Source organism: Oculina patagonica, chromosome 13 (assembly GCF_052425735.1).
Source record: "Oculina patagonica isolate OP01 chromosome 13, crgOcupat, whole genome shotgun sequence".
NCBI classification, from domain to species: Eukaryota; Metazoa; Cnidaria; class Anthozoa; order Scleractinia; family Oculinidae; genus Oculina; species Oculina patagonica.
This window is the reverse complement of record NC_135770.1, coordinates 37,578,259-37,593,249: the sequence shown is the minus strand read 5'-3', so window position 1 is coordinate 37,593,249 and position 14,991 is coordinate 37,578,259. Positions and strand designations below refer to the sequence as shown.

Here is a 14,991-nt window from a genome sequence, read left to right as displayed (position 1 = left end):
TAATTGTACATTTCAGTTTGCTGCCGCCTGCAAAACAACAACGAAAAACAACCGGGTTCACCTAAATTTTTTATTTGGAGTTTCAAGAATGCTTCCTTAACAAATAGCTAAATTTTCTGCCGAAGGAACTTGGGCTGAGTGTAAAATGGTAGTTTTTCCAAAATTTCCGGAAAAGAGGACAATTCCATACAGTCCTAGAATCTAGGACTGGAAATCCTGGGCGCTTTCCATTCGACCAAAAATTCTGGTTTGAGTTTCCAGAAAATTCCAGTGGCAAAGGGAACAGCATTTTCCAACTTTTCCGGTTGACTGCACGGAAGGCAAAACAAAATTTGCATATGGTCAGGTCGTGCGTCTAAAATGGAAATTTCTACGGTGCATTAAAATAATGCACTGTGGCCAGTTTCCTGCACATATAACTCGTTATTTTTGCAAATAAAAAGCATTCCGAGCACTGAATATAAACGCCATGAATGACATCGTGGCGACAAATACAGGGACCTTTCAAAAGGCACACTACAAGCAACGAAAAAGTCGCCAACCCAAAAAGTTTAATGAGCAAAACAATGGCGTAGCCTGCACGCGCGTTATAAATAATTGTACATTTCAGTTTGCTGCCGCCTGCAAAACAACAACGAAAAACAACCGGGTTCACCTAAATTTTTTATTTGGAGTTTCAAGAATGCTTCCTTAACACATGTAGCTGCTTTCAGCTGCACAAATAGCTAAATTTTCTGCCGAAGGAACTTAGGCTGAGTGTAAAATGGTAGCTTTTTCCAAAATTTCCGGAAAAGAGGACAACCTCGCGAGGTAGACCCAAATTTTCGAAAACAATTTCCAGGATTTTCGGTTGAATGGTTCGCATTTCGGAAAGTCAACACTTTCCGGATTTTCTGGAAACTTTCCCAGGAAATTTCTGTACCATTCGTCCTTGTTCCAAAATTTCCGGAATTTTTGGTCGAATGGAAAGCGCCCCCCCTTCGTTTTCTCGTGCCAAGGCCCTGCCGGCTAAGAGAAACGAAAAGGGCTATGGGGACGAGAATGGCCAATGTGTAGCTCGGCGTTTAGGCTTGGCTAATAAGATATTTCATTTGAAGAATGAGGAATAGGAAAGATTAATTGTTTCTTTCTTTCGAGCACTTATTTCAAAAGCGATTTGTTTTTAATTCTAATCGAGCTTACCTATTTTGGGGGCTTTTTTTCACTGTGTTTATTTCAACTGAAATTCAAAATAAAAGTAATTTATTTAATTTGCACTGCCTGTGTATTATCATATAAGCCTTGATCTGATTGGCTGACGCTAATGAAGTTTATTATTTCCTTGCTTCTCATTGGACAACAACAATCGGGCACTTGAGGTCAAAGTGAAGACGCCGTCCTTGCGAGGCCACACGCTGTTGGGAAGATTCTGAGATTGATCTGGGCGTCTAAATTCTAAAGAATCTAAGCAGTTTTGAAGCAAATTCAAGTCTTGGTAAGGTTCTATTACCCATCTTATTTTAAAATCTTGTTCGAAATCAAATTTCTGTATGATCGTTTTTGCAGAAGACACGATGGAAAACCCGACAAGCGTTCCAGAACTGATGCAATTTGTGCAATCGACGCTTCAGAACATGCAAGAGAAGTTCCAAAATGTCGAAGATTCGATCACGAAAAGAATGACTGAAACTGGCAAGAGACTAGATGAGTTAGAGAAAGGGCTCACAGATCTGATGGATCATTCTGGAATGGGAGAACCTTACGAAGAAGATTTAGAATCTGACAAGGATTTCTCTGACACCGACAAGGGAAGATGATTGTAACTTGTCCGTTGCTATAGTCGTTAGTAATGTAAACAGAGCGCGAATTTGAACTTGGAGTAGATTTAGTTTGAGTAATTTCTTTGAGATACTGTATTTATTTTGATCATAGTTGTTATTTATATCTTATATGTTGCTTTCTCTAGCCTTTATAGCTTAGAAGGCATAGTGAACTTGCTTTATCTCCACACTGCATGCACTTCAATGAAGCTCATCGGCATGTGTTACTGTAAGCTTCAAAGTAATTAGCAGATTATGAAAGTAAGCTTATAACTTACATTACACTTAGTCAATCTTTTGATAGCATTTATTTACATTATAGAGAAAGGTTGTAGAACTAGATGAAAGCACCAGAGAGTTTTAATATATTGTAAGTAGGTTTTTATATGACTGTATGCTGCAGATATTTGTGTTGTTTAGGGCTCGCAAATAAATGTACAAGTTGGCAGATTTTTTTTGTTACAAATTCTTTTTATGCCTTGCGTTGGTTTGCCTTCTACAGCTTTGATGCACATATTTGTATATTTAAAAGGGAAAGGCAATGTTTTTTCCTAGGGCCAGGGCTGAGGGAATTTTACTGGGCCACAAAAATTTGCAAATACCAGGTATTTCCCTTTCTCAGACTTCAACTTAAATTTCCTCTCAACCCAGGGCATAGATTCCATGTGATTGTCTTGTATTTTCCAGTCAAATCTCCAGGATTATCCAGAGTCTCCTGGATACCGACCAAGACTCCTAATCTCCCATATGGGTCACCAAAACTCCTGGATATGAGAAAAGTGCTTGAAGTATGAGTTTTTGCACTTATTAAGTGCAATTTTGGGTCCTTTCAGGGGGGAATGGGCAGCTGAGCTCTGATTTTTTTTTACCTTAACACAAAATTGGTGATGTATCCCAGTGGTTGGCTCAGGGGGAAGCTGGTAATGCCTTAAATGATCTTATTAAGTGTTATGTCATGTGCGAGGATGAGTTGAAACCAGTTTTTCAGTTCGATAGGATACTGGTTTATTTGATTGATATCAATACTGATACCATGACATCATTGACTAAATAAACAATACTTTGGCATTGTTAATGTTTTTCCCAGTTGCATCAACAAAGTATAGACATCAAATCGATGAAGTCAAAGATTTCAAATACTCAGACGTGTTTTGTAAACATCAGATGCTGACTAAAAGAGCCCAGGCTCAGGTCACATGCATTATTGAAAGCATATCAAAAGCATAGCTTTTTATCGCAATTATTAGTCCCTGAAAGTACCAGCCTGATACCCCCCTGGGGGGCACCCTGTATATTTCTGGGTGGGGGTGTGCTGCTGGGACTCTGAAACCCTTACCCTATACCAGACCATCTTTAGCTGGTTTTGCAACCCTATACTAGACTAGATACCAAACATCCCTACCCTATCCCTGACTTGCTTCTTTTTAGAACTGCATCACTATAAGTGTTTTTAATGGAAAACCATCTGTCAACAACGTTGTCACAATGATTTTATTCACGTCTAGAGAAGCCTCTTTCTCTTCCGAGTTTCTATTCCTATTCTGGACTTAATTCTTTATACCACTGATCAGTTTCTCGGCAAATGATACCCTATTCTAGACCAAAACTCTCTGATTTCTATACCCTATCCCAGACTAAACTGCTTGAAAACCATACCCTTCACAACGGCACATACCTATATAGCTCATATATTGGAGTGCCCCCCCCCCCCCCCCACCCCCACCCCCACCCCCGGGCCTGATACACCAACAACCCAGGTATAGGTTTCAGATGAGGTATACTATTTTTAATCAATGTCTCATTGACAAAATGTGAGTTTCACTGCAGGGATGGGGCAGCATATGGGGTGAAAACCCTGGGGGGGACTCCCATATTAAAGGGACAGGGATTCTCGTCGGAAATTTTGAAAATAACCCCTAAAAGAGACCAATCTGGGCACGGCTCAAGCTACCGTCGCTTGCATCTAAGCGTGAACACGTGCCGCCGAAACATGATCTAATTGGGTATCAAACGTGGCATGATTGGTCATCAAACATTTGAAGTTTAGCAGACCGTAACGGCAACTTTCGTGCCGAAACTTCAACACATTCCGGTTTCGAAACAGTCGAAATGGCGGAAAGATTGGATATCAAGACTTCCTTTGACAAATTGATCCTGATCTGTGTCGATATGCATTTGCAGGTTCACTTGAATCACTTCTGCTGCAAAGTTTCGCCTGTTCTCAGTATTAACGGTGAGCATTTTGAGCGTGAAAGTTGTCGTTACGGTCTGCTAAACTTCAATGTTTCATGACGAAACATGCCATGTTTGATACCCAATTAGATCATGTTTCCGCGGCTTGTGTTCACGCTTAGATGCAAGCGACGGTATTTTAGACCCTAAAAGATACCAAAATTCTGAAAAGAGAACTTATATTTGTATATTTCTTCGTGTGTAACCCTAAACGAGACCCTGATGGCTAAAATATTGCCATTTTTCCCAAAACACCCTAAGCGAGACCCAAAGTCAGAAATTTATACCCCTAAGCGAGACGAAGAGCATCCCCGTCCATTTCTAGGGAGTCCCCCCCCCCCGCCCTCAGGGTGAAAACTCAGTTCCAGTGAACAAAAAATATGAGACTGGAAATACATGTAAACCAAGAGAATACTTGAGGATAAAGTTAACAGAGTGGAGTAAATAATGAAAGTAGCCATATTAATTCATTTGACAAAAAAATTAAATAAAAGAAATACCTGCATGAACCAGGCCACTTGGAACAAATTTAACAAATCAAAGCATAAATCAAGAACAATAATGATGTCGACCTTTAATGTAACAGCTTATCATTAACATTGAAGAAAACAGAAGTTCTCAGAAAATAACATTGTATTTAAGTCAGACCTAGTACCTAGGTAGAATTTATAGAAAAAATTAATAATATTCAAAAGTGATATTGATAATTATATACAATGCTTTTTGGACAATTTCACAGTGTCAAGCTAACATTCACAAGAACTTTTTAAAAACTTATTCATGTTATTGTATTATCTCACCTCAATTTTAATTATTTTTACAGGCATCTGGCCTAATCTTGTTCCCAGATCTCTTGTAGACGGCTTTGTCCACAAGAAATCTGGGAACGACATTACATCTAGCCGGCAAGATACCTGAATGGCAATTTAACTAATTACAACGCATACCAAATCAGTCACTACAATCCCCAAGAAGCTCTTTCAGAGCCAGTCCTATCTGCTTCACACAATGTTCAATGACATCACATTCATTGAAAGCAAAACTCAATCGCATACAATTCTTAAACTTTCCAGAACTAGCAGCAAATCGTGTGCCATTGTTGAACACTACAAAATACTTTTTCTGACAGAGATCAAGCAATTTGTCACAATCAACTTCTGAAGGAAAAGTGACCCACACAAAATAACCTCCTTTGGGCCTTTGGTAAGAAAATTGACCAGGTATATACTTATCAAGGGAATCACACAATGTATTAAGTTGGGATTTGAAAACCTTGCGAACCATCAATAAATGATCCTTAACTAAACCCTCTTGCAGTGCAACAGCAATAATGCACGAAATGTAGTGGTTAAAACATCCACCGCTACTGGCGTAAGCACTAGTTTTCAACAAATCTCGCACACGTTCAGGGACTTCCATCCACCCAAGACGCAACCCAGGGGCAAGAAATTTTGAAAAAGAAGCATTTGAAATGACATTTCCTCTGTAATCAGCATTAGACTTGTCGTCAAATGCAAAAAGCCTTTGTGGACGTGGTTCGTCATCTGTGTATGACAATAAGTTGTACACATCATCACAAAAAGCAAGCACATTGTGTTTACGGATCAGCTCAATAATCTTCGTGCACCGCTCTGCTGGAAGAAATGAACCAGTTGGGTTGTTGAATGTGGGTACACAATACAACATAGCAGAGTAAGGCTTTTTGTCTGTCGGTGGCCGCAGTTCATGAGAATGTTCCATCATTAGTTTTTCAAGCTCCTCAACAATTATTCCATCTTTATCACATGGGACACCAATCACTTTCATTCCCAGATCATCTCGCAAGGCCCTGAGACCAACGAAATATGCTGGGTCCTCAGCAAACACCACATCCCCAGGTTGAAAGAGAAAGTTTCCTAGGAATGCAAGGCCTTGCGCAGCACCAGCGTTCACCCACAAGTCTTCATGACTGACAGTGTCGGCATACTGCTCAGTGAGAAACTTGGCTGTCTCTTGCCTGAATAAGGACGCGCCTGGATCTGCGCCATACATGAAGGCATTCGGGCATTGATCTAATTTGTGAAGTGAAATTGTTGCTTTCTGAACAAGATCAGCACACTTCTGCCGCAAGCGAGTGCTAGGGGCACCTGCTTTCAAGCTGTAAATTTTCTCAGGTCCACTGTCCAGGTTATCTGCTTGGGTTGAAAACATGCTGAAGCCTTAAAGTTCTATAATGAGAAAAAGATATCCCATGAACACAGCATAAAAATTGGGATTTTACATGAAATTAAAGGTGGTTAAATCTGGTGTAAAGTTGGTTATCTAACTTCACACCATCAATTAAATGTTTTTAAAGGTGGTTAAACCGGGCTTTACACTACCGTGTGTAAATGTGATTTAATTATCTGCCTTTACAATTGAGTGTAAAGCTGGCATAAAGGTCAGCTTTAAAAATTGTTAAGTTAGTGTCAAGCTGATTAAATTCCAAATTTACGCCAGCTTTATTGAAGCTTTACTTGAGCTTTACACCACAGTAAACTTATGTTTTTGTGCTGTGGAAATTTTTTGTAAGATTAGTTACTTAAAATTCATTGTATTGATTTCATTTGCCATTTCATTCAGTTGTTTTGCCTGTGTTGGATACAAAATCATTTGCTCATGAATGCAGGTTGCAAAATTATTTTGTTGCCACAGTCAGTGTTGTTTTGCAGCTGAGTTCAAAACTGGAATGCACTTTATTGTTGTTGTTGTTGTTGTTGTTTGTTTGTTTGTTTGTTGGTGTACCTTGCAGAATATTCTCTCGTCTGGACTGGGTTTGTTTGTGATGCTGTTCAAATTAGCAAAGTTTGAACACAATAATTAAAAGCCAATCAAAATTGTCTCCTCCAATGTCTAACAATTTTACTGCTCGAACATGATTGGTCAGATCACAAACACACTGATTCTTTTGTTTGAAATTTTTACTGTTATTGGATGAAAACCTTAAGGGGACTCTGGTTGAAGACTCTGGATTCTGTGGTTTTATTATTTTTCCCTGGGAGGTCGAGACATAGTTAGGTCAACCTGAAATTCGAACTGCTCGAGCTCTGATAGCAGTGACAAAATTCAGCTAGTTAGTGTGTTATTTTTTACCCCGATGAAATCATAGCTACTGGAGATCAAGAAACATTTATAAGTAATTTATAAGTAGTGTCGCAGCTATCGCAAGCTTACAATTCTACTGGTCCTCCAGTGTAGCAGTTGCTATATATTGTGTTTGGGGCTAGGGGCATTGTTCCTGATGTTTGTTCATTTGTTCTCTCTGACAAAGGGTAGCGAGCCAATGCTCACTGCCTAGTTGAACGGTACTGCTTTAAACACTCGACGATTTCTCTTGTTATTTAACGATCTTTTAAGTTGTAATTGCCTTTCACGTATTTTCACTAACCTTGTGTATGGCTCCGCCAGCTCGAACCCTCTGTATGTAGCGTTGTATAATGGTCCTGATTGCAAAATGGACTAACACCTTTCGACCCAATCATATGCGTTGTTGTTTCTTCCAATGAAAATGCGTTGTGATCGTGTCTGGTCAGATTATTTTACTGGGGGACTGGACGGTCTGGACGGTGTTTACCAAGTGATCATGAAAGCCCGAATCTTGTGATTTTAACAGGGTGTTTTGTCGGATCTTTCTGCATTTCCCGAACACATTTACAGCTGCATTTGAAGGTAAGAAGCTTTGTGAATGTATTGTATAATGCTGTTTGTAGTAATGGATTGAAAATGTCTACTTCTAAAAGCTTAGTTAGCTTATTATTGATCGTGTTGCTCTCAAGCGGCACGAACGAACCAAGCTGGCGAAGCACTTTATTTTGTATTCTCCACACTGTTGTGTTTTGCATTTTGCAATTTAATAGGATCTATCGTGCTATTTAATTGCGCAGTATTAGATCGTATAATCGTTTTCGACACGGGTATAAAGAAACACTGTCATGCCGTCAGCTGAGCACAAATTTTTACTCAGTTTATTTACACCTTACACCTTGTATCGCCAAAATAATGCTTCCAAATTTACAGCTTAGTTGGAAAAATATATATAGTCAAAAGCAGTAAAATCAATCATTTTCCATTCTTGTGAGAGTTTGAACTTTTGAGCCCTTATTTTGTCAGTTATATTTCTTTGCTTCATCTATCAAAGCTACCTATTTTAAAGAAAAGGAAGCTCCTGGGCACAATCATGAAATCACAATACATGTACATTTCCCTGAATGTTTCCTTCCATGTACCAAGCACAGTCTCTAGAAATATAAATTGATGGGTTGCCATGCTTGCAAAAGAGATATGCATGATGTACCAAGGGATAATTCTTGCGGTATCTGACATCAGCAGACTGCAGAAGCAGACTAAGAGAATATATTGTGTTTCCATTACCGTATTATTAAAAGCTAACTGTAAACAGGCTAACCGAAATGCTATCCAGGCTAGCTTAAACCGAGTGAGCTGTAGGCTAACCGGAGTGAATAGTAGGCTAACCGAAGTGTGACGTATAAGGCTTAAACCAAAGTGAAAAGTCAGCAAGTCTGCAGTCTGCAATCTGCAGTCTGCAAATGTCACAGTGACACCATAATCCTAGAGTGTGTGATTCTCCTTTAATATTATTCTGGCATTTAAAACTATAACCACCTCAGTCTATAACCTCTTACTGTGAAATAATGTATTTAATTTTCTCTGGAGAACTTTTTCCAGATACTTATATGGCTTTCAAGCCTTCACTTTAACATCCTCACCAGCACTGCAGAATGAGTAGATTTGGTGGAGGAAACCAAAACATAAATTGCACAATGATTGGCCTCCAGGATGATGTAATGGATGGTTTAATCTGACCTGTTACCACCCCCTCTCCCCAGGCATACTTTTTTTTATTTCGTGGTGGTCTATTCCCCACCCCCAGGCAAACAGAAAGACGCAATTCCCTTTCCGTAGGACTCCCCATCGACCATAAATACGTCGCTTTGTGATATACAACAGGAAAGCCAGACATTTTGTCAAGAACTTGAACGGTTTTTGAGTTAATTTAACAAAGGATACCAGTACTACAGATATAAAATAACAAATTTAAATAACTGTCTACTATATTTAAAGAAATATGAAAATATAACTCTATTTAATTCCCCACACTTCCTCGAAAGAAAGATGTTACAACTCAAGGACAGAAAGTTATTATACTAGCTACATTTATGGTCAAAATAGGAAAGCAAAACTGAATTTTCTTTAATGATTTAAACTAGTGCTTCTAGTAAATATCTGTCTCTTTTTGTATAAGTTTAAATCAACTACCAATTTTATACAATCAGAAGACTGACCATAATTACACTTGTACAGGTATCAATCTGTAATTAAGTTCTGTTTTGATTACCGGCAGTGCTATAACACTATTTAATAATTATAATAAGAGCAGTATTTTAATAAATTCTTGCTCTCCAACCATTCTGTAATAAATATGACAGATTTTTTCTTGAATATCCAGTCTTATATCTTCATTCGTTTTGTCAGCCGCCGGCATCTAAACCACGAAGTTAGGTACATCAAAGGAACAACCAGAAGTTATTTTTTTGATTTGTCCCACCCACCAGGACAACACTGCTTTAAACAATTCCCCATCCCCGGGCCCGAAGGGCCCAACTTGTCCCAGGGATTACCAGGGGGTGGGGGCAGGGGGTGTAGGTTGTAAACAGGTCACATTGAACCATGCATAATACACTGCTGAATAAATTTAACCAGCATTTCAAATGAGTGGATATCTTTGGCTTCACTCATGTTTCAACCTTTAAGGTCCTTGATTGTTTTGTTAAGCTTGACTGTTAAGCTTGACTTGCTTGTACTACCAAGGAGAGTGATGAACTGAGTCCTGGAATTGTCTCACTTATTTCATGCGAAAAATTCTAAAAATACATGTACACCTGATAATTAGTCAAATGTGACCATAAACTACTTTTAACAATCAAACAGGTAAATGAAACCCCATATTGGCCCTATTGGTGTATGAATTTTAAATAACTGTGAAAAATCAGTATTTAAGAAGGCATAGACAATGGCTGATTTCTTATGCAACACAGACAAAACACTGTTTTTGCCTGGCATCCCAAAAGCTGTTTGTTAGGAAAATTAGCGTTTTGCCCGAAACACCCTAAGTGAGAGCAAAAACCCAAAATTTACACCCCTAAGCGAGAGGACGAGCATCACTGCCCCTTTAGTAGGTTTGTCCCCCAGGTAGCTGGTCCAAATTGCACCAAATAGGAATACACACCAATGCCTTGACATGTCTTCATTAGGTGACTATGCCATTATCTCTGTGTGTAAAGCTGTGTTCACACTAAGTGAAACATGATTAGTCTGATCACGAATAAAAGTTACATGTTTTGTTGTGAAAAGTGTTCACATCAGGCGAGGTTGTTTCAATCATGATCAGACTAAACATGTTAATAATTGTGGACTTGCAGTGAGGAGGCGAGTGCCCAAAAGCTTCAAAATTGGGCCTTCTATAAGCTTCTTTGAGACCAAATGTTTATTAAAATATGGGCTAATGAAGCGATACAACAGGAATTATCGCGACGGGTGGAAAGCAGAATAATTGGCAGAGCATTGCCACAAAAGTTTACGACGAGCAGCATTGCAATGCAAAAGCAAACTTCACAAAACATTTTTCTTTTTATTACCAAAGATAGCACAAATACCGTTTATACTATCTCCCCAGCTTGCTTAATGCTTGAAAGCCCTGCTCCATCAAAGGGCTTGAAAATAGACAGAAAGACAAAGATTTAATGGAAACTTTATTGTAATTTCGAGCTATATTTTTCGGTTAAAGTATACAAGATTTATGCAAGAACCATAAAACTGCATAAAGACATTACACCATGTTATAATGTTCAGGAATGTAGAGTACTGAGCCTGACAAGAGCTAGCAACCACTGACCACCATGGCAGCTGACTAGACACTTGTTGTTGGTTAACTTGGTTAAATTGCATTAATATTTAACCTCATATTTTATAAATTTCCCTTTACTGAGGAAAATCTCTTTTTCTATATTAAAATGTGTCCTTTTTTTAAAGAAACAATCAGTTTAACTCAACATATGATAATGCATTTTTGTAATTCTTGTTTATAATAATAATGCTTTGAATTTCTGTTTTAGCGTTAATGGATGAGGATCAGGGGTTGAATGAGGAATAGCATCACAAACCGAAGATGATAAGAGACTAAGAATGGTGAGCATCGTCCCCTACTAGCACAGCATATACCTTATTAATTTTACTCGAATAAGCGCCACGCTCGAAAGAGCGCCGCATTTGGGACAAAAAAGTTAATAAGCGCTGCCCCTAGTTTATGACGGCGGATTCAAGCGAACAGCACTGCAATGAAAAACAAACTTCACAAAACATTTTTTTACCAAAGATAGGACAAATTCTGTCAATACTGTCTCCCAAGCTTGCTAAACCCTGCTCCATCCAAGGGCTTTAAAATAGACAGAAAGACAAAGATTTAATGGAAACTTTATTGTAATTTCGAGCTATATTTTTCGGTTAAAGCATGCCGTAGAACCGCATGAAGACATTACACCATGCTATTTTGTCCAGGAATGTAGAGTACTGAGCCTGACAAGATCTAGCTATAGCAACCCCTTGCCACCAAGACAGCTGACTAGACACTTGTTGTTGGTTAACTTGATTAAATTGCATTTAACTTCATATAAATTTCCCTTTACTGAGGAAAATCTTTTTTTCTACAAGTTACCTGTGCATTTTTTTAAAAAACAATCAGTCTAACTCAACATGTGATATAATGCATTTTTGTGATTCTTATATTTATAATAATAATGCTTTGAATTTCTGTTTTAGCATTAATGGATGAGAATCAGGGATTGGATTAGGAAAAGCATTACAAACCGAAGATGAGAAGAGACTTAGAATGGTAAGCATTGACCCTTACTAGTATACCTTATTTACTCGAATAAGTGCCACCCCCGAATAAAGTGCCACATTTGGGACAAAAAAGTTAATAAGCGCCGCCCCCAAATAAGTGCCGCAGTTCCCATGTAAAATAAGGTATATATGTACAGCTGCCATGTGTTGATAAATAACTATTTTTTAAGTTGTGTCTCGCCAAAGTAATTAAATTTTGTGAAGTCCATCCATAAATGCGCCTTTATCGTACTGGCAGTACTTTCTCAGGAGTTATAGGGTTAATTAATATGTCTTTTTAAGAGAGGTTGAGGAGGGGTCATCACAAAGTGCGAGGCAGCGAGGCATGCAATCCATTCCGGTTAGCCTACGTAGCACTCCGGTTAGTCTAAATAGCATTACAGTTAGCTTAAATAGCACTCCGGTTAGCCTACAGTTAGCTTAGTTAGCTTGCGGTTAGACTTTTTATTTGGAGTTAAGGATTTCTGCCTTGCTGTCTTGCCTCACATGTTGAGGAGTTGAGGGGACAGAAAACTTTTGGATGCCACAAAGTTTTAAGAATGAGGTTGGCTGCTATTAATGTAGAGTTCTACACTTACTTTATTGTCAATTATAATTTGCCCTTTGGGTAACCAGTTCTGTTTTTGTTTTTTTTGGTGGCTCATGTGTCTTATTGGTTGCCCCAAGTAGACTTTTGTTGCCCATAAGCACCTCTAAGAAACATTTGACTTGCAAAAAATGTTCAACTTTATTTGTATAACCTTACCTTCTTGTTTTGGTTTTGCAACAGTCCTTCGTTGATTAACCATATCAGGGGCTCTGTACATGTAGTGCCCATTTGTATTTGTAATCTTAGAAAAAGAAAACTACTTCTCTGTCTCACCAGAGATCATTCAGGGAGTATAGCTTACAAATCCCCCATTTCTTGTCGAGACACAACACTAAAAATTGTTGCCAAAATATTGCAGTACTCGGTAACTGTGCAAATTGTGTGAAAAGACTCTGACAAAACAAAACTTTTTGTGACACAACACAAAACTTTTTTTCAAAACAATTTAGTTGCAAAATGCATCTAGGGAATACTTGACTGTTGCAAACTTTGAGTGGTACCCAGAATAACTTGTCTGTAGAGCCATCTTAAGTAATGATGAAATGGAATCAACTAGAACAAGCTTGAAAACAAAAGCCTGATAATGGTCCCTGTAATTTGACAAGCCAAAAAACAGGCCTCTTAATTCACAAAAATTGTTGGTTTTCTACAATGTTTTGTTGTCTATTAAATGAAGTAAATTCCTTGCCATCTTTTAACAGCCTGGCCAAGCCATATACACCTGTACCTCAAGAGACATGAGATGATATGATCAATGAGGAGGAAGGGGAGTTATAGTAGAAGAAGATAATAAAGAAAAAGAGGAAAGAGAAGGGCAAAATGATCAACAACATCAGGAGGAAGGCCAAGAAGAACAAGGCAATGATGATGAAGACCTCTACAACAGTTAATAGGGGACAAGTTTAGTGAGAATGATAAGGAATGACCAGTACTTATTTTTCATGTACTTTTTTACAATTTATCATTGTTTCTTTCATAGACACACTACCGGTTATAATGAATAATTAAGATGGTTTCCGCCCAACATTCGAGCAATACAGGCAAAAATAAAGTTACCAAAAAAGGCCTCTTAGCATGGTAACAGTCTAAGTACAGCTAACAAAAACCTGCCAAAAATTTAGCACTCAAGCTGACCCCGCGAGAGAAAAATGGATTTGAAATTGTCAATATTTCAGTTAAAACGGACGTTTCACGCCAATTCAAAACAAAATGGCGCGCGTTTGAAACATTTTTACGAGGTTTAAATTAATTTTCTCGAGAATGCTTTAGAATTTAATTACGGGGTCACTAAGACAAATGCATTTCGATAAGATCTTTTAAATAGTATACAAAATGTTGCTGTGCTATGAGTAGATTTTTGGTACTTAATTTTCGCACTCATTGCTCGAACTTTCAGCGGAATCCGTCTTAAGTAAATAGAGAATGAGTCTGAAATAAATCTAAAACATTTTCTTACTAAATATTGAACCACAAATCACTGTACTGTGTTAAGAGTAACAGAATGTTTATCTTCATTTTAAGAACCCAGTCTTGTTCGTGCATGACTATTAAACTGTGGCCACCTTCCTTTAGTTAGTTTTCTGGATAAATAAGCTAATATAAATGCATGAGTTAGGTTTGGTGAAAAAAATTGAGCACAGTGTCACCTGTTGGTCAACCAACAACTCGGTAGCCTGCTAATACAGCCGCCTTTCATTTTTAGAGGCAGCTAACAACTTGGCCTCTGACATTTCTTTTCTGTTTATTTTGGATTTGCCGGATGTGAATTAGCCTGCGAATGCAGATGCATTTTGGCTGATTCTGGAAATACGTCTGCATTTGCAGGCTTATTAAAGATGTGAATGGAAGCCATGAGAAAGTTAATGAAAAGATGTCAAAAATGATAAAAAAAAATGGTTTGGTGGCCTGTGTTAGTAGAGCACCACTGTAAATGCAGTGAGGAATTTACCTGTAATAATAATAATAATAATAATAATAATAATAATAATAATAATAATAATAATAAAAATAATAATAATTGATATTTAAACAGGGTGAACCCTTCAGTCGCAGAACTGGTATCAACAGGGGCCCAGTGTAAAATAAATAGAAGAGAATTTCCAAAACTTATTATCCTAACTTTAAATACAACAATACAAATCTCAAGGTTATAGTGGTTTTGCAACACACGCTAAAAAACAGGCCCTTAAATTAACTTTCGAAATTGTTTGGGAGAAGCAACAGATGGTATCGTCCATGAGCCTGGGGGCAGGGGGGCAAATCCCATATGAAAGGAGCAGGGATGCTCATTGTCTCACTTAGACAAATATTATCTAGATTTTTTTCTCAAGCCACAAATACATTGGTCTCATTTAGGGTTCTTTTCAAAAATAATATTGCGCACAACAAGCATCCTGATCATACCTTTCATAAGTAAGTTTCCAGGGGTGGGGG

At 38.1% G+C, this 14,991-nt stretch overlaps 1 protein-coding gene and 2 long non-coding RNA genes across 3 annotated transcripts; 2 read left to right on the top strand and 1 right to left on the bottom strand.

Moving 5' to 3' along the window:
- Positions 1-1,333: 1,333 nt before the first annotated feature.
- On the top strand, positions 1,334-2,249 carry LOC144634475 (uncharacterized). The gene is made up of 2 exons (XR_013567211.1): positions 1,334-1,474; positions 1,546-2,249. It is a non-coding gene; the product is annotated as an uncharacterized LOC144634475 (long non-coding RNA).
- A 2,331-nt stretch (positions 2,250-4,580) lies between these two features.
- On the bottom strand, positions 4,581-7,458 carry LOC144634429 (uncharacterized). The gene is made up of 2 exons (XM_078493380.1): positions 7,438-7,458; positions 4,581-6,238 (listed from the first exon to the last, which is right to left on the bottom strand). Exon 2 carries the CDS (start codon positions 6,219-6,221, stop codon positions 4,983-4,985), a length of 1,239 nt encoding a protein of 412 aa, XP_078349506.1. The 5' UTR covers positions 6,222-6,238; positions 7,438-7,458; the 3' UTR covers positions 4,581-4,982.
- A 19-nt stretch (positions 7,459-7,477) lies between these two features.
- On the top strand, positions 7,478-13,358 carry LOC144634435 (uncharacterized). The gene is made up of 4 exons (XR_013567199.1): positions 7,478-7,718; positions 11,183-11,255; positions 11,886-11,958; positions 13,260-13,358. It is a non-coding gene; the product is annotated as an uncharacterized LOC144634435 (long non-coding RNA).
- Positions 13,359-14,991: the final 1,633 nt, after the last annotated feature.